The 24670-nt window shown below is 43.8% G+C and overlaps 1 protein-coding gene across 3 annotated transcripts in view; it reads left to right on the top strand.

The window, feature by feature from the left end:
- The first annotated feature begins 2804 nt into the window (after positions 1-2804).
- The window catches only part of SENP2 (SUMO specific peptidase 2), a 46504-nt gene continuing 24638 nt past the window's right edge, over positions 2805-24670 (top strand). Inside the window, exons 1-5 of one of the 3 annotated variants that reach the window (XM_010376595.1) lie at positions 2805-3139; positions 7211-7266; positions 16488-16621; positions 17337-17403; positions 19154-19244. In XM_010376595.1, coding sequence (XP_010374897.1) covers positions 2814-3139; positions 7211-7266; positions 16488-16621; positions 17337-17403; positions 19154-19244 — 674 coding nt within the window. In that variant the 5' untranslated portion in view covers positions 2805-2813. The remainder of the gene's footprint in view (positions 3140-7210; positions 7267-16487; positions 16622-17336; positions 17404-19153; positions 19245-24670) is intronic. The other 2 variants (XR_749436.2, XM_030931031.1) reach the window with 2 other exon arrangements.

The raw sequence follows: 24670 nt of genomic DNA, 5'->3' as shown, positions 1-24670 counted from the left end.
GGCTAATTAAAAATAATTTTTTTTTTAGAGACAGAGTCTCCCTGTGTTGCCCAGGCTGGTCTCAAACTCCCTGGCTCAAGTGATCATTTGGCCTGGACCTCCCGAAGTGCTGGGATTACAGGCATGAGTCACCACACCCAGCCTACCACAATATTTCTTAAATCTCAGTGGCCAGACCTGGAATAGGTTGCTATTCAAAAGCAGCTTGTAGTTTTTGTTTGTTTGCTTGTTTTGTTTTGTTTTTTTGAGACAGTCTCGCTCTGTCGCCAGGCTGGAGTGCAGTGGTGTGATCTCGGCTCACCACAACCTCCGCCTCCGGGTTCAGGCAATTCTCCTGCCCCAGCCTCCAGAGTAGCTGGGATTACAGGCACGCACCACCACGCCCAGTTAATTTTTAGTGGAGACGGGGTTTCACCATGTTGGCCAGGATGGTCTCGATCTCTTGACCTCGTTATCCGCCTGCCTCAGCCTCCCAAAGTGCTGGGATTACAGGTGTGAGCCACCGTGCCCGGCAGCAGCTTGTAGTTTTCTATGTGTTTTTTTTTTAACTTGGAAAAAATTGGTCTCTTAGGATGTATGATTTGTGTTTAAATGAAGACTGCTCTTTTATTTGGGAGAATCCTCTCCCGGTACTTGAGTGGGCTTCTTGGTTTGGCAAAGGCAAAGCCCAGCTCTCATAGTGAGTGGAAGGGACAGACGTAACTGAACTGCTCTGCACAATAATGCCAATGGTTGTCTTTTGTTAATAGGAGTCCTGACTCTGATTACATTTACGGGGAGTCCAACCTGAAATATGTCGGGGTAGAGGTAGAGGGAAAAGTCCCTTCTGTTGACAGCTTGCCAAAGGTGTTAAGAGTAAAGGAATGGCCTTGAGGTGAAGGGAATTCCTTTGTGGGACAGGCCAGGGACTATAGATGCTGCACTAATCTAATAGCCACTTCTAAGTCTTCTCAGCTTTGTAATGCCCCAAACTTTCAGCAACAGCCTGGTTGGTGTTTGCTATGCTTAGGGGAATAAGGGAGGGAGGTGTGTCCACACTTAAGATTTGCTTCCATCCTCTAGGATATGACCCCAGCCCCCAGGCCAGAGTGGTGGTAGCTGCAGGTGTGTGGCTGGTGATTCTGAAGCTCTAGGTGGTGGCTTGCAGCACAATTCTGGAATTTTTTTTTTTTTTTTTTTTTTTTTTGAGACAGAGTCTTGCTCTGTTGCCTAGGCTGGAGTGCAGTGGTGTGATCTCCGCTCACTGCAACCTCCACCTCCCAGGTTCAAGCAATTCTCCTGCCTCAGCCTTACAAGTAGCTGGGATTACAGGAGTGTACCACCATGCCTGGCTAATTTTTGTATTTTTCTTTTTTAGTAGAGATGGGGGGTCTCACCATGTTGGCCAGGCTGGTCTTGAACTCCTGACCTCAAGTGATCTGCCTGCCTTGGCGTCCCAAAATGCTGGGATTACAGGCATGAGCCCACCACACCCGGCCTGGAATGCTGTCTATTGAGGAAAGGAAGAGGCTGAACTGGGGAATGCCAGGGTTGAAGTTCAAGCAAGTGTAAAACTCTGGCCTTAACTGAATAACAAGTAGGAAACAAGTTAGTCAGGAATGGATTTGTGGAGCATGAAAACCTTTGAGGATTCTCAGGATTGTTTGGAAGAGGGGACTGAATTTTCTATCACTAAGTAGGGTGGGATTTGTTTTCAGTTGGTAATTTTTTGATGGGGTGCGTCAGGGTCCCACTCTGTCACCCTGGCTGGTGTGCAGTGGCATGATCACGACTCAGTGCAGCCTCAACTTCCTGGGCTCAAGCAGTCGTCTCACCTCAGCCTACCAAGTAGCTGGGACTACAGGTTTGTGCCACCACACCCGGCTAATTTTTGTATTTTTTGTAAAGACGGGTTTTTACTATGTTGCACAGACTGGTCTCAAACTCCTAGGCTCAAGCGTTCTGCCCACCTCAGCATCCCAAAGTGCTGGGATTAAGGGCAGGAGCCACCGCGCCCGGCCTATAGTTGACAATTAACTAGAAATGTGACGTTGGAATTATAGCGGGAGGGTAACGAGACTCATTACTTACTAGCGCAGGGTAGGAGACATTAGTGGGCCGCAGGTTTCATCCTTAAATTTCTGTGAAGCCTTTCTTGAGGACATCTGCCCTTTCCTTCTCGTCCTCAGTGTGTGGTTTTCCTTTTTCTGGCTCCCACTGCACTCTGCACACACCTTTATCACAGTAACCACTTACGGTGTATTGTAACTTGTAATTATCTATGTACACGTCTCCAAGTAGACCTCAAGGGCAAGGGACTGGCGCTGGTACTCAGACCCCGGGTTCAAGTTCCAGCTGCGTCTCTAGCTAGTTTTGTGATCTTAGGCAAATAACTTAATCGCTCTATGACTCAATTTCCTTGACTTACAAAATTGGCATAAGACTGTCATATGCCGTTGCTGGGCATATTAAGGTGACAATGAGTGAAAAGTACGAGGCAAAAGGTAAGTGCAAAATAAAGGGCGCCTAAAACGGTAAATGTGTGTTAATTAACCTGAGCTACCTTTACGTGTGCACTCAGCAAACACTGAGCACCTATTCTCCTCTGGGACCCCGGAACGCCTTCCTCCGGAATGGAGCAGCCGAGCAGTCTCACGTGTGGCCTGTGGGCCTTGTCCCACGGGCCGGCTCGGGATTGGCTCAGCCGAAGAGAAAACCCTGCCGACAGCCCTTTCGATCTCGTCAGCGATTGGGCCGGGACCGTCCCACAATTACTCTTGTTGCTGGGCTCGGAAATAGGGAGCGGTGCCAGGTTGCGCGTGCGCAGATTGAGAATGGCGCTTTCCGGTCGGGCGGGAGGAGGTGACGTCAGGAGTGGTGGCGGGCGGGGGCCTCTGGTAGCCCTGGGGACGCTGTATCTGTGGGCCCTTCACCCGCGTCACAAATCAGCGACCGAACTCTGGCGGTGGTGGCTGAGACGGCGAAGGCGGCAGCGGCGGCGACAGCTCTGGGGTTTGCGTCTCGGGGTGTGTCGGCCGCCGCTGCTGCTCGGGCCTGGTATGTACAGATGGCTGGTTAGGATTCTCGGCACCATTTTCCGTTTCTGCGACCGGTCGGTGCCCCCTGCCCGGGCCCTCCTGAAGAGGCGGCGCTCAGACAGGTGAGACCAGAGGGGGCTGAGCGCCGGCCTGGCCTTACCCCCTCCCCCACAGCAGGCTCCTCGGCGGTGATAGCTTTGATTCAGCCAGGCTCACCCGAAGCAGGTCGCCGGGATCCTAGTGACGTAGTCGCTCCCGCCGGGCTGTGGGGAGGCAGCTCCTGATGAAGGAGGAGCTGGTCGTCTTCGGAGCGGTCGGTGATGGCAGGGTCTTTGACATTCTTGTCAGAGGCCAAGCTGGTTGCTGATACCAAATGGGGCTTTGCCGCTCTTAGGCTGAACACTAACATTGAAGGAATACTGTCTTTGTTGTGGCTCACTGTTTACAAAGCACCCTTCCAAGTGTCATCTGCAGACATTAAGTGCAGTTAAAGGAAGTGAGATTCATAGCTTGCCCAAAGCCGTTTTGACTGCAAGTACTGTCCTTGCAGCAAGAAACAGTAGCTGTTTTGTTCTAAAACAGCTGTCAAACAGTGTGTTTGGGGCCAGAAGGGTTTTGTGCTTTATAATTAGTGAATGAGTAAAAAGGCTTAGGTGCCTCACTCCTTTAAAACAATCACTAGTCTATACTTTTTTTTTTTTTTTTGTATTTTTAGTAGAGACGGGGTTTCACCGTGTTAGCCAGGATGGTCTCGATCTCCTGACCTCGTGATCCGCCCGTCTCGGCCTCCCAAAGTGCTGGGATTACAGGCTTGAGCCACCGCGCCCGGCGAAGTCTATACTTTTAAATTCGGTTAAAATGTGGGGGAAACTCAAAGCTGTTCTTTTCTTTTTTTCTTTGTCTTTTTTTTTTTTTTTGAGACGGAGTCTCGCTCTGTCGCCCAGGCTGGAGTGCAGTGGCCGGATCTCAGCTCACTGCAAGCTCCGCCTCCCGGGTTTACGCCATTCTCCCGCCTCAGCCTCCCGAGTAGCTGGGACTACAGGTGCCCGCCACCTCGCCCGGCTAGTTTTTTGTATTTTTTAGTAGAGACGGGGTTTCACCGTGTTCGCCAGGATGGTCTCGATCTCCTGACCTCGTGATCCTCCCGTCTCGGCCTCCCAAAGTGCTGGCTTGAGCCACTGCGCCCGGCCCTTTTTTTCTTTTTCTTTTGGTTGAGACGGAGTCTTGCTCTGTCGCCCAGGCTGGAGTGCAGTGGCGTGATCTCGGCTCACTGCAAGCTCCGCCTCCCCCCCCACCCCCGCCCCCGCCCTGGGTTGAAGCGATTCCCCTGCCTCAGCCTCCCAAGTAACTGGAATTACAGGCGTGCACCACCATGCCTGGCGAATTTTTGTGTTTTTGGTAGAGATGGGGTTTCACCATATTGGCCAGGCTGGGCTTGAACTGCTGATCCGCCCACCCCAGCCTCTGGAAGTGCTGGGACTGCAGGACATGAGCCCCTGCACCCGGCCCCAAAAGCTGTTCTTATTTAGCATCTACTCTTTGGAGTGTCCCATTTTTAATGTATCGACCTCCTTGCCTGAAAATCTAGAAAATAAAATACTATACAAATTCTGTGCCCCCTCTCCAACTTTAGTGATCAAATGTTAATTTCTTTGCTTTTTTTTTTTTTTTTTTGAGACAGAGTCTGGCTCTGTCGCCCGGGGCTGGAGTGCAGTGGCCGGATCTCAGCTCACTGCAAGCTCCGCCTCCCGGGTTCACGCCATTCTCCTGCCTCAACCTCCCGAGTAGCTGGGACTACAGGCGCCCGCCACCTCGCCCGGCTAGTTTTTTGTATTTTTTAGTAGAGACGGCGTTTCACCGGGTTAGCCAGGATGGTCTCGATCTCCTGACCTCGTGATCCGCCCGTCTTGGCTTCCCAAAGTGCTGGGATTACAGCCTTGAGCCATCGCGCCCGGCCTTTTTTTTTTTTTTTTTTTTTGAGACAGAGTCTCGCTCTGACCCTCAGGCTGGAGTGCAGTGGTGCAATCTCGGCTCACTGCAAGCTCCGCCTCCCGGGGTCGCGCCATTCTCCTGCCTCAGCCTCCCGAGTAGCTGGGACTACAGGCGCCCAACACCACACCCAGCTAACCTTTTTTTTTTTTTTTTTTTTTTTTTTGAGACGGAGTCTCATTTTGTTGCCCAGGCTGAAGTGCAGTGGCACGATCTCGACTCACTGCAACCTCTGCCCACCGGGTTCAGGCGATTCTCCTGCCTCAGCCTCCCTAGTAGCTGGGATTACAGGCTCCTGTCACTGCACCCAGCTACTTTTTTTGTACTTTTTAGTAGAGATGGGTTTTCACCATCTTGGCCAGGCTGGTCTTGATCCACCCACCTCGGCCTCCCAAAGTGCTGGGATTACAGGCGTGAGCCACCGCGCCCGGCCACGCCCGGCTAATTTTTTGTATTTTTAGTAGAGACGGGGTTTTACCGTGTTAGCCAGGATGGTCTGGATCGCCTGACCTCGTGATCCACCCGCCTCCACCTCCCAAAAGTGCTGGGATGACAAGCGTGAGCTACCGCGCCCGGCCGTTAATTTCATTTTTTTAAACTAAGCCTCAGTATCAAGAAAAGTGGAAGAAGTGTTCATTTGTGGGAGCTTGAGAGAACAAGATGTCTAATACATTAGACTGAGAATGCAGGTTATTGATGAGATTAGTTGTTGACTAAATTGCATCATGTGTTCCAGAGATTCATGGTTTTGCCTTATTTTTCTCTCCTGTTTTTCTGTAGGGTTGATGTGAGGATCATTTGATAACGTGGTGTGAAGTGCCTAAACTGATGCTTAATGCATATAAGGGCAGTATTTGTCTATTCTACCCTGGGGCCTTTTGCAGAGTCTGGTGCATGATAAGCACTTGGTCCCTGTTTATCGAATAAGGGAAAGCTAATTTCCTCCCCCTTGTCCTCTCTTTGATGTGAATCCCTGCTAGTCAGTGGAACATGGTTTGGCGATCAAAACCTTGATTTTTACTATACTTTAGGTGTTCACATTCTTAATCCAAAACAACGCTTCTCGGTGTAAACCATTTTTCAGTTAAAATGAAGCCCAGTAGGGCTTGTTGGAATGTATAAAGCGGAGCTGAATGGAATCCTGGGATCTCATTCTATTCTATTCTTTTTTTTTTTTTTTTTGTATGTGTGAATATAATTGATCAGAAGGGTTCAGAGAGATGATAAGTAATATAATATGACCCTTTACCATTCTTGACATCTGGGTCCTGAAACTTTGCAGAATTCCAAAGTTCTTTGTTACTACCGTAATATAGTTTGCCTGATAAAAATGAAGTTACATATAACCCTTGATTAAGATTTGTCTTTTTTAAGTTGTAGAACAGTTTTTTTTTAAACTCCCTTACACACAAAATAAAAAACAATAAAAAAGAATTGTCTTTTAAGGCTGTTCATATTAATACTGTCACTTAAAGTAAAAGATGACTTTCTTTGGGGATCATTTTCAAAAGGAAATTGCTTGTTTGTTGCTTTTAAATCATTTCTGGAGTGAAAGAGAAAATACTAGCCCTAAACTCTTACCTGGGTTCATTTACTAGCTAAGTGACTTTGGCCAGTTTTAAGTTTGTACTTTAACCAGATGCAAATTATTATTTGGTAAGAAGTTTAGGTCTCTCTGAAATAATTGAAACTGTAGCAGTAAGTCTTCAAATGTGAAAAGCCTACTATAGAATAGCATTCTCTCTTTTGTTTTGCCTTTATTTTTATTTCTTTTTGAGACAAGGTCTCACTCTTTTGATTAGGCTGGAGTGCAGTGGCATGACCTGGGCTTACTGCAGCCTCAACTTCCTGGGCTCAAGTGATCCTCCTGTCTTAGCCTCCCATGTAGCTGGGACCACAGTCACGTACCAATGCTGGCTAATTATTTATTTATTTATTTATTCATAGAAATGAGGTCTTACTTTGTTGCCCAAGCTGATGTCAAACTCCAAGGCTCAAGCAATCCTCCACCTTGGCCTCCCAAAGTGCTGGGATTACAGGCACGAGCCATTGCGTCCCACCAGCATTCTCTTTTAAAACATCAGTTGGATCTCATTTTATGACAAAGTGATAGAAGGGGGATGTGTTATATGAATAGTAAGTTTACTTACATAAATGAATGTATGTATAAATATATATATATATTTTTTCTTTGTCTCTTTCAGCACTCTGTTTTCTACAGTGGACACTGATGAAATACCAGCCAAAAGACCAAGATTAGGTACTAAATATAAATTTTAAAAATTTTTAAATAGGAAAAATATATGCATAGAACAAAATTCAAAAGGTAAAAAGTATGTGGTAAAAAGTATGTGGTAAGGCCGGGCGCGGTGGCTCAAGCCTGTAATCCCAGCACTTAGGGAGGCCGAGGCGGGCGGATCACAAGGTCAGGAGATCGAGACCATCCTGGCTAACACGGTGAAACCCCGTCTCTACTAAAAAATACAAAAAACTAGCCGGGCGAGGTGGCAGGCGCCTGTAGTCCCAGCTACTTGGGAGGTTGAGGCAGGAGAATGGCGTGAACCCGGGAGGCAGAGCTTGCAGTGAGCTGAGATCTGGCCAGTGTACTCCAGCTTGGGTGACAGAGCGAGACTCCGTCTCAAAAAAAAAAAAAAAAGTATGTGGTAAAAAGTAAGTCTTGGCCAGGCGCAGTGGCTCACACCTGTTATCCTAGCACTTTGGGATGCCAAGGCAGGCGGATCACCTGAGTCAGGAGTTTGAGACCAGCCTGGCCAATGTGGCGAAACCCCGTCTCTACTAAAAATACAAAAATTAGCTGGGTGTGGTGGCAGGCGCTTGTAATCCCAGCTACTCAGGAGACTGAGGCAGGAGAATCACTTGAACCTGGGCAGTGGAGGTTGCTGTGAGCCGAGATCATGCCACTGCACTCCAGCCTGGGGTGACAGAGCAAGACTGTGTCAAGAAAAAGAAGTCTCTTTCCTGGCTGGATGCGGTGGCTCAAACCTTTAATCCCAGCACTTTGGAGGCTGAGGTGGGAGGATCACTTGGGATCAGGAGTTTGAGACCAACCTGGCCAACATGGTGAAACCCCATGTCTACTAAAAATTAAAAAATTAGCCAGGTGGCACATGCCTATAGTCACAGCTACTCGGGAGGCTGAGGCATGAGAATCACTTGAACCTAGGAGGCGAAGGCTGCAGTGAGCCATGATTCTGCTACTGCACTCCAGCCTGGGTGACAGAGTGAGACTCTGTCTCAAAAAAAAAAAAAAAGAAAAAAAAAAAATCTTTCCTGTCCCTTCCTTATCTTTTCTATAGGTAACTACTGTTACCAGGGACTTGTCTAATCCTTGCAGGTAAATAAGCCTAGGTGCAGACTGTGCATTTTAAAATTCTAAATCCTATAAAGAAAAGATACTTCATTTTTTTTTTTTTTTTTTTTTGAGACGGAGTCTTGCTCTGTCACCCAGGCTGGAGTGCAGTGGCCGGATCTCAGCTCACTGCAAGCTCCACCTCCCGGGTTCACGCCATTCTCCTGCCTCAGCCTCCGGAGTAGCTGGGGCTACAGGCACCCGCCACCTCGCCCGGCTAGTTTTTTGTATTTTTAGTAGAGACGGGGTTTCACTGTGTTAGCCAGGATGGTCTCGATCTCCTGACCTCGTGATCCGCCCGTCTCGGCCTGTAGTGCTGGGATTACAGGCTTGAGCCACCGCGCCCGGCCCACGATACTTCTTATTTTTAAGGAGGAAATGTTGTCAATATTTCAAACTGAGGTGACTCTAGTTCAGATGGGTGAGGGAACCCATCTTACTTTTTTTTTTTTTTTTTCCGAGACAGGGTCTCATTCTGTCACCCAGGCTGGGATGCAGTGGCATGATCATGCTCACTGCAGCCTCCACCTCCCTGGGCCCAGGTGATCCTCCCACCTCAGCATCCCAAGTAGTTAGTTGGGCCTACAGGCACATTATCACACCTAGCTAATTTTTGTATTTTTTTGTAGAAACAGGGTCTTGCCATATTGCCCAGGCTGAAAATAGGCAGCAGTGGCATTTTGAAAGAATATTCCTGTCTTCAGGAAGCGGTAATATTTTTCTTTTCTTTTCTTTTCTTTTCTTTTCTTTTCTTTTTCTTTTTCTTTCCTTTTTTTTTTTGAGACAGGATCTTGCTCTGTCTTGATCTTGTCACCAACAGTTTTTTTTTTTTTTAATTAATTTTGTAAGAGGCAAGGGTGTCACTCTGTTGCCCAGGCTTCAGTGCAGTGCAGTGGCACGATCATAGCTCACTGCAGCCTCAAACTCCTGGGCTCATGCAATCCTCCTGCCTCAGTTTCCTGAGTAGCTGGGACTATAGGCAGGTACCACTACACCTGGCAAATTATTTTATATGTAGATACTGGGTCTCTGTATGTTGCCCAGACTGATCTTGGAACTCCTGACCTTCCAAAGGGCTAGGATTATGGATGTCAGCCGCTGCGCCCAGCCAAGTCTTATACTTCAGTATATGTGAATGGATAAAGAAAATAAAAGTAGATTAAAGGAAAAAAGGCATAATAAAATACTATAATAATATATTCTTCTCAAAAATGATGATAATTTTGGGTCTACCTCCAGATATGGTAACTGAGTATGGACATATTTGTGTTAATATTTTGTTTAAATTCAACAAGTACTTACTGAACATGTCTCAGTGCTAACCAATGTGTTAGGTTTTACAGAAAATACAAAAATTAGTAAGACAGGGTCTCCATTTTTTTTTTTTTTAGATGGAGTCTTGCTCTCTTGCTTAGGCTGGAGTGCAATGGCACAATTTTGGCCCACTGCAACCTCCACCTCCTGGGTTCAAGTGATTCCCCTGCCTCAGCCTCCCAAGTAGCTGGGACTACAGGTGCCCACCACCACGCCCGGCTAATTTTTGTATTTTTAGTAGAGACAGGGTTTCGCCATGTTGGCCAGGCTGGTCTCAAGCTCCTGACCTCAAGTGATCCACCTGCCTTGGCCTCCCAAAGTGCTAGCATTACAGGCATAAGCTACCGCACCCAGCCTGGGTCTCCATTTTTAAGGACCTTACATGATTATATGGTAGGGGTATAAGACAAGCACATAATAATGCTAATGTCAATGAAAATATGATAAAAAATTAAAAAAAAAAGTAGTAACAAAATCCTATCCAATTTTCATCTCATCGAGTCTCAGTAAATGTTTGCTGGAGTTAGTATGAGTTAGTATGTTAGCCCAGGTTTTGAAGGGTGGATAGGATATCAAAGGAGAGCAATAGGAAGGAAAAATATTCCAGGCAGAGGGAACAGTATGGGAAAGTTGTGCAAATTCAACAAATAGCGAATAGAGCTCGGGAAAAAAATGGCTGAAGACAGGTAGATCAAATTATCGTTTTGTTTTGTTTTGTTTTGTTTTTTGTAAGAGACAGCATCTTGCTATATTGCTCAGGCTGATCTCGAGCTCCTGGGCTTAAGTGATCCTCTCACCTTGGCTTTCCAAAATGCTGGGATTACATGTGTGAACCACCATACCCGGCCAAGCATTTTCGAATGACAGGAATTTATACTAAATTCGTTAGAACAGTATTTCCCAAAGCACAGGATAGATACCAATTTAGGAAATGATTTTAGGGGATTCCACATTCACAGCATTGTGTAACATTTGAATTATGATTATGTATTAAGAAAGGTGTATCCTTTTCAGTTATTTGTTTGAGGTACTCACATCCTGTTTATTTCAAACAGAAAATCTTGATTTAATACTAGTATATCTTCAATATTTGCCTAATATATGCTAATCTCTCATTTTTTAACAGGCCTAACTAGAACTTAGTATTATTGTGTTTTCATTTCTTTTTTCTTTTTTTTTTTTGAGATGGAGTTTCGCTGTCATTGCCCAGGCTGGAGTGCAATGGCATGATCTTGGCTCATTGCAAACTCCGCCTCCCAGGTTCAAGCGATTCTCCTGCCTCAGCCTCCCCAGTAGCTGGGATTACAGGCACCTGCCACTATGGCTGGCTAATTTTTGTATTTTTAATGGAGACAGGGTTTCACCATGTTGGCCAGACTGGTCTTGAACTCTGGACCTCAAGTGATCCGCCCACCTCGGCCTCCCAAAGTGCTGGTATTACAGGCGTGAGCCACCGCACCTGGCTGTGTTTTCATTTCTTTATAAGGCAGGTCATGTTGGCTTTACATATGCAGTAGTAATTTAAAATTATCTTTTTTTAAAGCCAAAAAAGGAAGTCAGTTTTAAAGAAAAATATAAATAGCTTGTACTTGGATGTGGTTAAAAAAAAAAAAAAAAAAAAAAAAAAAAAAAAAAAACAGGAACACAAACTTTGATGTTACAGAAGGTTTCTGATTGAATTATTTAGGATAATCTTCTGTTTTATGGACTTTTGTGTTAAGGATCACTTATTGCATCATTCCTATTAAATATGTAGTATGATTTACTTTTTTTTTTTTAATTAAAAAGTAAACTAATGTCGAAAATGCAAACTTGTATAGTATGATTTTCTGAATGGCAAATTGTAGAAGGGAATCTAAGCCAAAGGGTAGGCAGTGGGTAGCAGAGTTTGTAAAGGTCTGTAGAGTGCTGTCCAAGAGAACTTCTGCAGTGATGACTGTTGGGCACTCGAAATGTGGCTAGTTCAATTGAGGAATTGAATTTTAAATTTTATTTGATTCTAATAAAATTTTAAGTTAGGTGACCATATCTGGCTACTAGCTATTGTGTTGGATAGTACAACTCCACTGGTTGCTTTTGAGAGAAAAAAAAAGCAAAACAAGGGTAAAAGAAAAGAAAGAAGACCTCAGAATTTCAGGCTCATGATCTTTTTTTTTTTTTTTTTTTGAGACGGAGTCTCGCTGTGTCACCCAGGCTGGAGTGCAGTGGCACAATCTCGGTTCACTGCAACCTCCACCTCCCAGGTTCAAGCGATTCTCCTGCCTCTGCCTCCTGAGTAGCTGGGATTACAGGTGTGTACCACCACACCCAGCTAATTTTTGTATTTTAGTAGAGATGGGCTTTCACCATATTGGCCAGGCTGGTCTCGAACTCCTGACCTCAAGTGATCCACCTACCATGGCCTCCCAAAGTGCAGCTAATTTTTGTATTTTAGTAGAGACAGGGTTTCACTATGTTGGCCAGGCTGGTCTCAAACTCCTGACCTCAAGTGATCCACCCACTTTGGCCTCCCAAAGTGCTAGGATTAAATGAGCCACCGTACCTGGCTCAGGCTCATGACCTTAAAGGTGAAAGGGATTTTAAGAGATCTATGTAGTTCAGTCTCAGGAAAGTAAGGTGATCTTTTCCTCATTTTACAGATGAGGCAGGCCTTCTGTTTTTTAAAAAAATCAGTGAGATCTTTTGACATAATCTCAGGGACATATCCAGATTTTGATAACACGCATAGGAAAATAAATACTTTTTTTATTTTTTATTTTTTATTATACTTTAAGTTCTAGGGTACATGTGCATAACATGCAGGTTTGTTACATATGTATATTTGTGCCATGTTGGTGTGCTGCACCCATCAACTCGTCAGCACCCATCAATTCATCATTTATATCATGTATAACTCCCCAATGCAATCCCTTCCCCCTCCCCCATCCCCATGATAGGCCCCAGTGTGTGATGTTCCCCTTCCGGAGTCCAAGTGATCTCATTGTTCAGTTCCCACCTATGAGTGAGAACATGTGGTGTTTGGTTTTCTGTTCTTGTGATAGTTTGCTAAGAATGATGGTTTCCAGCTGCATCCATGTCCCTACAAAGGACGCAAACTCATCCTTTTTAAATAAATATTATGATATTGTTTAGTAGCCACAATTTGCTGTGTTACCAAGAGTACTCTTGTCCTCTAGGGTCTGAATGACAGACTGTGGGTTAAACATCAATCGCTAAAGCTCTTTTTCTCCTCCTTATAAAGCACAGCAGAGTGTATAATATCTCTCAGCAGTAATAGAGGGGGATAACCTGGAATTCTCTGTGATTCCTAAAATGAAAAACAACTCGTTTGCAACGTTTGGTACTTATAACTATTAGCAAATTACTCAAATTGGACTGTGCTTTACCTGGCCATTACTTTTTCCCTTTTGTTTGTTATTCCCCTGTGTTTCTGGAAAGTTTTTTTTTTTTTTTTTGAGACAGAGTCTGGCGCTCTGTCACCCAGGCTGGAGTGCAGTGGCCGGATCTCAGCTCACTGCAAGCTCCACCTCCCGGGTTTACGCCATTCTCCTGCCTCAGCCTCCGGAGTAGCTGGGACTACAGGCGCCCGCCACCTCGCCCAGCGAGTTTTTTTGTATTTTTTAGTAGACATGGGGTTTCACCATGTTAGCCAGGATGGTCTCGATCTCCTGACCTCGTGATCCGCCCGTCTCGGCCTCCCAAAGTGCTGGGATTACAGGCTTGAGCCACCGCGCCCAGCCATTCTGGAAAGTATTTTACATGTTCTGGAGCACTGCTTAAAAGCTACTATTGCAGTCTATCTTTCTCTAAAGCAGAATGGCTAACGTGATGTTCTGTTTTTCTCAAACTAGTGTTTTCAAATACTCTTAATTAGGAAATAGGAAATTTTAGAAAGCTTACATCAGATATATAGAAAGTGAGAAAGAGGTAGTGTAATAAAAGCAGGAAGTGAGGAAAGCACTGAAACCAACCCTTTCCCTTTATTTTTGGTGACAAGGAGGGGTGAGCCTGAGATTTTTTTTTTTTTTTTTTTGAGACAGGGTCTCCCACTGTCACCCATACTGGAGTGCAGTGGCATGATCTCAGCTCACTGCAACCTCCACCTCCCGGTTCCAATGATTCTCCTGCTTTAGCCTCCCAAGTAGCTGGAATTACAGGCATGTGCCACCAGACCCAGCTAATTTTATTTATTTATTTATTTATTTATTTATTTATTTATTTATTTATTTTTTGAGATGGAGTCTCACTCTGTTGCCCAGACTGGAGTGCAGTGGTGCCGTCTTGGCTCACTGCAACCTCCACCTCCTGGGTTCAAGCGATTCTTCTGCCTCAGCCTCCAGAGTAGCTGGGATTATAGGTGTGTGCCGTGATGCCCAGCTAATTTTTTGTACTTTTAGTAGAGACGGTTTTGCCATGATGGTCAGGCTGATCTTGAACTCCTGGCCTCAAGTGATCTGCCTGCCTTGGCCTCCCTAAGTGCTGGGATTATAGGCGTGAGCCATTGTGCCCAGCCAATTTTTGTATTTTTAGTAGAGATGAGATATTGCCATGTTGACCAGGCTGGTCTCGAACTTCTGACCTCAAGTGATCTGCCCGCCTCTGCCTCCCAAAGTGCTAGGATTACAGGCATTAGCCACGGTGCCCGGCCTAAGATCATCTAACACATCTCCACTAGAGGGATAGTCTTGTTCCATCTTAGATGTTTAAAAGCTACATATTTTAGGCCAGGTGCAGTGGCATACACCTGTAATCTCAGCACTTTGGGAGGCTATGGCAGAAGGATCATTTGAGCCCAGGAGTTCCAGACCAGCCTGGGCAATATAGTGAGACCCTGCCTCTACCAAAAAATCAAAAAAATTAGCCAGGCATGGTGGTGCATGCCTGTGATCCCAGCTACTCAGGAGACTGAGGTGGGAGAATCACTTGAGCCCGGGAGGTTGAGGCTGCAGTGAGTAGTGATCATGCCACTGCACTCTAGTCTGGGTGACAGAGTAAGACCCTGTCTCAAAAAAACAAAAAATAAAAAAAAAAAAGCTGCATATTTTATACTTAGCCAAGATTTAATAGGGGCTTAGTAAATAATTGTTTAGGGTAACTGCAGTACATTGTTACTTGCCTGGGAAGTAAGGACAAACTAATGAGACTATGACAGAATTCCGCCATACTTGGTGGCTATATATGCTCCTTGTTGTTTAATCATGCCCTCATCTCTGTGGTAAAAATTTATCTATTTATTTATTTTGTTTATTTTTTGTGAGACGGAGTCTCATTCTGTCGTCCAGGCTGGAGTGCAATGGCACGATCTCAGCTCACTGCAACCTCCACTTTCCGAGTTCAAGCGATTCTCCTGCCTCAGCCTGCCAAGTAGCTGGGACTACAGGCACACACCACTGAGCCCAGCTAATTTTTGTATTTGTTTTAGAGATGGGATTTCACCATGTTGACCAAGCTGGTCTTGAACTCCTGACCTCGTGATCCATCTGCCTTGGCCTCCCAAAATGTTGGGATTACAGGCGTGAGCCACCACGCCCGGCAAAAATTTATTTTATATATCCTGGAGAACTCATTGCTTAACAGCTGTCATTTCAGAACATTTTGTGTATGTGTGTGAATCAGTACGGATTTGCTAAAGTGATGGTTTTATGTTTTTATGTTCAGATGTTTTATTTTAAAAACACAGTTACAATACTGGTATTCCAGTTATTCAGTTAGAAAAAGATTATTTATTTATTTATTTATTTATTTATTTATTTATTTATTTTGAGATGGAGTCTCACTCTATCGCCCTGGCTGGAGTGCAGTGGCGTGATCTTGGCTCACTGCAACCTCCGCTTCCCTGGTTCAAGAGATTCTCCTACATCAGCCTCCTGAGTAGCTGGGACTACAGTCGTGCACCACCACGCCCGGCTAATTTTTTGTATTTTCAGTTGAGATGGCGTTTCACCGTGTTAGCCAGGATGTTCTTGATCTCCTGACCTCAAGTAATCCACCCTCCTCGGTCTCCCAAAGTGCTGGGATTACAGGCGTGAGCCACAAGTCTGGCCTAATTTTTTTTTTGAGACAAAGTTTCACCTTTGTTGCCCAGGCTGGAGTGCAATGGAGCAATCTTGGCTCACCGCAACCTCTGACTCCTGGGTTCAAGCGATTCTCTTGCCTCAGCCTCCCGAGTAGGTGGGATTATACGGATGTGCCACCATGCCGGGCTAATTCTTTGTATTTTTAGTAGAGATGGGGTTTCTTCGTGTTAGTCAGGCTGGTCTTGAACTCCCGACCTCAGGTGATCTGCCCACCTTGGCCTCCCAAAGTGCTGGGATTACAGGCGTGAGCCACCGCGCCCGACCTAGAAAAGGATTATTTTTATAAATACCTTTTTATTTCAATGGTTGAAAATAAGACTGTTTTTAATTTTTGTTTTTGGAGACAGAGTCTCACTCTGTTGCCCAGGCTGGAGTGCAGTGGCACAATCACAGCTTACTGCAGCCTCAGCCTCCTGGGCTCAGGTGATCCTCCCACCTCAGCCTCCCAGGTAGCTGGAACTATAGGTGTGCAATACTATTTCCCGCTAATTTTTTGTACAGATGGGGTTTCTCCATGGTGGCCCAAGCTGGTCTCGAGCTCCTGGGCTCAAGCAATCCTCCCACCTCAGCCTCCCAAAGTGTTGGGATTACAGATGTGAGCACCACACCCAGCCAATAGAACTTTTAATAAAAATTGAGAGAGGCTTTTTCTAAAATATCGCTTTATTTTTTTGCTGGAAGTTTATTACTCTATATTTACGGTTTGTTGACACTTTCTAGATTGCTTTATTCACCAAGTGAAAAACAGTCTCTACAATGCTGCCAGCTTATTTGGATTCCCATTCCAGCTGACCACAAAGCCCATGGTAACTTCTGCTTGTAATGGAACACGGAATGTGGCCCCTTCAGGAGAGGTCAGTGGGGATGAGACTCCATTAGGAATATTGATCTTTATACTTCATCATTACATTTTAGACAATTATCTGTTTGAAAGTTAATGTATACAATTACATTTTTCCAGAAATACTTGTATCTTTATTAGCTGTGATATAAAGGGCAAGAAATTAAAAGTTAATAAATTGAACATTTAAAACGTGTTTGTAAGGAGCTAAATATTATTACATATGCCTTCTTATTTAAGTTTGTACAAAGAAACTGGAATTGTTTTTTTTTTTTTTGAGACAGAGTCTGGCTTTGTCTTCCAGGCTGGAGTGCAGTGGCATGATCTCGGCTCACTGCAACCTCCACCTCCCGGATTCAAGCAATTCTCCTGCCTCAGCCTCCCAAGTGGCTGGGACTACAGGCACCCACCACCATTCCTGGCTGATTTTTGTATTTTTAGTAGAGACAGGGTTTCACCATATTGGTCAGGTTGGTCTCGAACTCCTGACCTTGTGATCCGCCCTCCTCAGCCTTCCAAAGTGCTGGGATTACAGGCGTGAGCCACCGCGCCCGGCCTTGGAATTGTTATTTCTACATCATTTTGTGAGTCTTGACAAATTAAACCTTAGGTCTTATTGATGGTATCTCTTCTGTGAGCTACCTAAGAAAAAGTTATCTTTTCATAATAGAAACTTACTTAGATAACAAAATTGAGATGCTACAGAAGTGATTATGTTTGATTTTAAGGTATTTTCGAACTCTTCATCTTGTGAACTGACAGGTTCTGGATCCTGGAACAACATGCTGAAACTGGGTGAGGTGGTCAAAAATATTTCTGTTCCCCCTTACCTCCTTCTGCCCATTTTTTCCTACATTTTGAAAATATGAAAGGAAAACATTGATTTGGATTGGGATGAGAAAGACATTCTTTCTACTGTTCTAAAAAGCAAATAGCTTTTCTTCAGAATTGTTGTCTTTGAATTTACTGTTGTTTTTTGTTTGTATTATCAGTGTCCTCAATGTGACTTAGATCAAGGTCATATTAAAAAGGTTCATTCATTTAAAAAAAAAGAAAAAAGCAAAAACATTTCCTGAGAACTTACTCTGTGCCAGGTCCTGAGCTAAGTTATCAAGAATAACAAAATAATAAAACCTTATTCCTGTCCTTTAGGAGTTCATCATCTAGTTGGGGAGCAGCCTTAGGTTCCCAGTTATCACAGTTTTATCGACTAGGGACTTCCATGTCATCCTTAGATCCTAAAGTTGAATTGTCATTATTATATATATACACTATACAAAATGCTGTGGTGGAGAAAAGTAGGAAGAAGCCAGAATCCTGCAAAATAGTTGTGATGTCTGCCACTCAGGTAGGCTTATAAGACTGGAAGGGAAGGAAGTTAGGGAAAATGAGCTTAGAGAAGTTGTAGGTTTAAAATTCAAAAGTGGAAGACGTTAAGAAAATGATAGAAGCCTTAGAGTTGTGCTTTTCAAACTTTTTTAAAAAGTACCTCTGGGGGTAGAGAAAAGCAAAGGAGAATAAATACATACCCCTGTGTCTGAGAAGCTAGCTCCTAAAATCTTGGAACAAAGATGATATATTTTTTTTTCTTTTTTGAGACGGAGTTTCGCTCTTGTCGCCCAGGCTGGAGAGCAATGGCACGATCTCGGGTCACTGCAACCTCCGCCTCCTGGGTTCAAGCGATTCTCCTGCCTCCGCCTCCTGAGTGGCTAGGATTACAGGCATGCACTACCACCCTGGCTAATTTTGTATTTTTAGAAGTAGAGACAGGGTTTCTCCATGTTGGTCAGGCTGGTCTTGAACTCCTGACCTCAGGTGATCTGCCCACCTTGGCCTCCCAAAGTGCTAGGATTACAGGTGTGAGCCACAGCGCCCGGCCCAAAGATGGTATTTCTTTGAAGCCTTTTATTTCATTTAGAAAATTAATATAAATTGAATTTTATCATCTGTTTGGAGTATTTGTTTAGAGTTGTTTACCATTAAAATTGACATATGTGAGGGATGGTAGATTTATCTTGTGCCTCTAGATGCTGGCACTACTGTGTTTCTGTGAGTTTTGTGTAGTCTAATCAGAGAAGCCCATGTATTCCTAGGGCAGGTTTCTTGTGTAAAGAGGTCCACAATCTCTTTATCTGCAACCCCTGTGAGCGAGATGTGCTTAGGAATTCATAATTTTTCATATTTTAGGTATGTTACCAGCCAAACATATGGCTGGTTTGAATTTGAACAGTTTACTCCAATTGATTAGATTACAGAGAGTTATAATCTTTGAGTTCTTCATGGCCTCTTAATAGTCCCATCAAGCAAAATAAGCAAAGCCTGCTAGTGAATTCTGTTATTATCTGAGACAAAAAACTAAGCCCTATTGCTTTCCTTTAACTTCTACAAAATTTGTGCTCGACTCCTGTGCTATTAATAGAAATTAAAAAACAAGGTGTTTATTTAGCTCTGTGATGTAGGTTGCTCACAGATTTTTTTCTTTCCTTATGCAGACTGTTTGCAGGTGATTTTTCATTTCGCAATTACAAATGCATTTTTTAAATAGGTAATAAATCTCCTAATGGAATAAGTGACTATCCAAAGATCAGAGTGACAGTAACCCGAGATCAGCCACGCAGAGTCCTGCCTTCCTTTGGGTAAGTGTTAAATTCTGTCTTTCTGTAAATGGAAACTTAGCATTTATTGGGTGCTCATTCTTGCTAGGCAGTCTCACTTTTGTTCTATTATGTAGTCCTGCTAAGTACTCTGAGGTTAGTAACTTGCTGAATGTCATGCAGCCAGTGAGAGACTTGAGCTTAGGTGTGTGTTATATTTTCTTTTCTTTTCTTTTTTTTTTTTTTTTGAGATGGAGTTTTGCTCTGTCGCCCAGGCTGGAGTGCATTGGTGCGATCTTGGCTCACTGTGACCTCTGCCTTCCAGGTTCAAGCAATTCTCCTGCCTCAGCCTCTTGAATAGCTGGGATTACGGGTGCCCCCCACAACCATGCCTGCCTAATTTTTGTATTTTTAGTAGAGACGGGGTTTCACCATGTTGGCCAGGCTGGTCTCGAACTCCTGACCTCGGGTGATCCGCCTGCCTTGGCCTCCCAAAGTGCTGGGATTACAGATGTGAGCTACCACATCCGGCCTTACATTTTCTACCGTATTATATGCCCATAGCATCTGATTTTGAAAACTGTTTTAGAGAGATTTGTCACTTATTTTATTCTCAACTTAAACATATAATTATGCATACAGAAAAGTGCTGAAATTGTAAGTGTACATGGCCTGGTTAGTTTTCATACAGTGGTCATAGCCATCAATTCTGTGAAATGTTATTATTAATAGTTTTCTTCCCTCCTGTTTCTATATTCTTTGTAGAATTTTTATTGCTTGGACATTAGACCTTCTGGATTTATCTAATTTTCCCATATATTGTCTCCTTCTGTTGTTCTTGCTTTTTTTTTTTTTTTTTTTTTTTTTGAGATGGGGTCTCCCTCTGTCACCCAGGCAGTTCGGTGGCACAGTCTCGGCTCACTGCAGCCTCTGCCTCCTGGGTTCAAGCAATTCTGAGCCTCTAGAGTAGCTGGGATTACAGGGGCATGCCACCACTCCCAGCTATTTTTCGCATTTTTAGTAGAGACAGAGTTTCACCATGTTGGCCAGGCCAGTCTCAAACTCCTGACCTCAGGTGATCCGCCCACCTCAGCCTCTCAAAGTGCTGGGATTACAGGCGTGAGCCACTGTGCCCGGCCTTCTTGCTCTTTTTAAAAACATTTTTTACTAATTCTTTTTTGACTCAGTTTTTAAGTTAGAAAAGTTCTCCCCCTTCCTATTCCCAATGTTTTTTTTTCTTTCTCTAAGCATCTTGTTCTTATAAGGATGCAAAATCTTTCCTTATCTCTCTAAAGCTGTTTATTATTTTAAAATATGTTTTGAGTGCTCCCTTCTGGTTTGTGCCCTCTCCCTCTGTGTTTGTTTATTTTGGTCTGATCTTTCAGGTTAGTCTTTATTCAAATACTTGGTACTCCTTGGCTATCCACTTATATATAGGAATGAGAAGCTAAAAACTAGCGCCCTCTGGAGTTGAGTAATGGTTGAGTGTAGGGCTAGGAAGGAAAGTATAAAGTGAGTCTGAACATCTTGTGCCAGCAAGTAAAGGAGTGTTCAAAAACTGGGGCATGCCACCCTGACAGAGGAGGAGATTTCGAAGGGGCTTTCACTGGCCAGATGGGATAATTTAAACATCAAATGAATAAAGACAGGGACTCAGATGCTAATAAATAAATATATATGGTCGAGGAGGGAAAGATCTTTATAGTAGAATGCCAACTACTAATAAGTGTGGAAGGAATGATAGAATTAGAAAATCACCATTTTGTAACTGTCATGGTAATAACTGATATGGGCAGGAATCATCAATTAAGCCAAAAACTAGTAAATAAGTTTGCAGCCTGGCCAAACATGGTGACATCCCGTCTTTACTAAAAATAGAAAAATTAACTAGGTGTGGCGGCACGCACCTGTAATCCCAGCTGCTCAGGAGGCTAAGGCAGTAGAATTGCTTGAACCCGGAGGTAGAGGTTGCAGTGAGCTGAGATCATATCACTGCATTCCAGCCTGGAAGACAGTGAGACTCTGTTTAAAAAAAAAAAAAAAAAAAAAAGGTTTAATGAGGCACTGAAATTTACATAAACTCAAAATATCTCCTTACACATTACTTTTTTTTTTTGAGATGGAGTCTCGCTCTGTCGCCCAGGCTGGAGTTCAGTGGCATGATCTCAGCTCACTGCAACCTCTGCCTCCCAGGTTCAAGCGATTCTCCTGCCTTAGCCTCCTGAGTAGCAGGGACTACGGGGACGTGCCACCATGCCCAGCTAATTTTGTATTTTTAGTAGAGACAGGATTTCACTATGTTGGCCAGGCTGGTCTCGAAGTCCTGACCTCAGGTGATCGACCCGCCTCAGCCTCCCAAAGTGCTGGAATTACAGGCATGAGCCACCACGCCCAGCCCACATTACTTATTAATTACAAAGGGAAAAATAAAGTGGAGAAGCACGACTGACACCACCTTAACCAAGAGATCAAAGTGAAATTGCCAGCAGTTGGACAAACTGACATCATGGCATTCAAATGTATTGTCCTGAGAAAGACATCATCACTAAATGCAGCATTCCTGCAAAAACGATAGACTCTAATCATGAGAAAGCTGGTTAAACTGAAATTAACGTTCATTCTACAAAACAATAGGTCTGTATTCATTAAAAAGATAAAAGCTGAAAAATTGTTTCAGACTGAAGGAGATCAAAGATAGATGATAACTAAATGCATGCAATGTGAGATCCTGGATTAGATTTTAAATGGGACAAAATTGCTATGAAGGTTATTATTATTATTATTTTTTAATTAATTTATTTTTTTTTTGAGACGGAGTCTCGCTCTGTTGCCTGGGCTGGAGTGCAGTGGCCGGTTCTCAGCTCACTGCAAGCTCTGCCTCCCGGGTTTATGCCATTCTCCTGCCTCAGCCTCCGAGTAGCTGGGACTACAGGCACCCGCCACCTCGCCCGGCTAGTTTTTTGTATTTTTTTTTTAGTAGAGACGGGGTTTCACCGTGTTAGCCAGGATTGTCTTGATATCCTGACCTCGTGATCCGCCCGTCTTGGCCTCCCAAAGTGCTGGGATTACAGGCTTGAGCCACCGCGCCCGGCCTGAAGGTTATTTTTTAATAGCTTTAGAGATATTTGAATATGGGCTACATATTACATTGTACTATTGCAAAAGTTCCTGAATTTGGTGATTATATTGTGGTTATTATAAGAGATGTTCTTGTTCTTAGGAGATATACACTTAGTTAGGAGTGAACTTATTCTCTAAGCATTTAATGCTGTTTCCCTATAAGCACTGCTTAGGTGCATTGTCCACATTTTGAAATGTTGGTTTTCATTTTCATTCAATTTAAAATATTTTCTAGGCCTGTAATCCCAGCACTTGGGAGGCCAAGGTGGGCGGATCACTTGAGGTCAGGAGTCTGAGACCAGCCTGGCCAACATGGTGAAACCCCATCTCTACTAAAATACAAAAATTAGCTGGCCGTGGTGTTGTGCACCTGTAATCCCAGCTACTCAAGAGGCTGAGGCAGGAGAATCACTTGAACCCAGAAGGCAGAGGTTGCAATGAGCGGAGATTGCGCCACTGCACTCCAGCCTGCGACACAGTGAGACTCCGTCTCAAATAAATAAATAAATAAATAAATAAATAAATAAATATTTTCTAATTTCTGTTTTACTTCCTCTTTGATCTGTGGTTTAAAAGAATAGAAATATGTTGTTTAATTTCCAAATATTTGGGACTTTGCAGATATCTTTCTGTTATTGATTTCTAGCTTCTATTATGGTTAGAGAATATGCTTTGTATGATTTCATTTCTTTTAAGTTTTTTAATGTTTGCTTTATGGTGTAGAGTATGGTCCAGTTGGATGATGTTCCGTGTACACTTGAAAAGAATGCATATTCTGCTGTTGTTGGGTAGAGTGACCTAAATGTCAGGTCAGGTTGGTTGATAATGTTTTACAGGTGTTAGTGATTTTTCTGCCAACTTTTTTATTGATTGATAAGTCAGGAATTGAGTTTTCTACCAAAATTGTGGATTTGTCTATTTCTCCTTCAGCTTTGTTAGTTTTTGCTCCATGTTTTTTGTTTTTTTTGGTTTTTGGTTTTTTTTTTTTTTGAGACAGAGTCTTGCCCTGTCGCCCAGGCTGGAGTGCAGTGGTGTGATCTAGGCTCACTGAGCCACCACGCCTGGCTGAGTCTGTTTATTTCTTAAGAATAAGGGCATTCAAGGCTGGGTGCGGTGGCTCACTCCTGTAATTCCAGCACTTTGGGAGGCCAAGGAGGACGGATCACCTGAGGTCAGGAGTTTGAGACCAGCCTGGCCAACATGGTGAAACCCCGTCTCTACTTAAAATACAAAAATTTAGCCAGGCGTGGTGGCAGGTGCCTGTAGTCGTAGCTACTTGGGAGACTGAGGCAGGACAATTGCTTGAACCTGGGAAGCGGAGGTTGCAGTGAGCTGAGATCGCACCATTGCCCTCCAGCCTGGGGGACAAGAGCAAGACTTCATCTTAAAAAAAAAAAAAAAAAAAAAAAAGGCCGGGCGCGGTGGCTCACGCCTGTAATCCCAGCACTTTGGGAGGCCGAGGCGGGTGAATCACAAGGTCAGGAGATCAAGACCATCCTGGCTAACACAGTGAAACCCCGTCTCTACTAAAGAATATAAAAAATTAGCTGGGCATAGTGGTGGGCGCCTATAGTCCCAGCTACTCGGGAGGCTGAGGCAGGAGAATGGCGTGAACCCAGGAGGCAGAGGTTGCAGTAAGCTGAGATTGTGCCACTACACTCCAGCCTGGGCGACAGAGCAAGACTCCATCTCAAAAAAAAAAAAAAGAATAAGGGCATTCACTTACATGATCATGGATTACCAACATCAGGAAATTAACATTGATATAATACTATTATTTAATCTACAGGTCTTATTTAAATTTTTCTCTTACAGCTTTTTCTTTTTCCTAATACAGGATCCAGTGCAGGATTGTGTATTGCACATAGTTTTCATGTCTCTTTGATCTACTTTATTCTGCAACAACTCCTTGCCCTTTCTTTGTGTTCATTGGGATTAATATTTTAATTTTGTCTGATATTTACTGATGATTTGTTTCAGATTATGCTTTTTTTTTTTTTTTTTTTGAAACACCACATAAGTGGTATTCATTTCAAAAGTGTCACCTAAGGAAAGAGGGGCATGATGTCAGTTTGTCACATTGTTGGTAATGGCAGGAAAGGCAGATTTTGTCATCAGCAACTGTGACTGGGTGCGAATTCCAGGCTTCAGTTCTTTTGGCATTTATTAATTTAGCATTCGGCAGATATTCATTGAGGGCCTTTTGGCTTAGACCCTGTACTAAGATACAGTGGTGAAAGGATGTAAGCTCTTTTCATGGAATTTAGTGTGGAATATAGACACTAAATAAATCACACCAATAATGAATTTCAGTGGTTTCAGGTGACTAAAGGAAAAATGCAGTATCA

Source organism: Rhinopithecus roxellana, chromosome 1 (assembly GCF_007565055.1).
Source record: "Rhinopithecus roxellana isolate Shanxi Qingling chromosome 1, ASM756505v1, whole genome shotgun sequence".
NCBI classification, from domain to species: domain Eukaryota; kingdom Metazoa; phylum Chordata; class Mammalia; order Primates; family Cercopithecidae; genus Rhinopithecus; species Rhinopithecus roxellana.
This window is presented reverse-complemented; position numbering and strand designations above follow the sequence as displayed.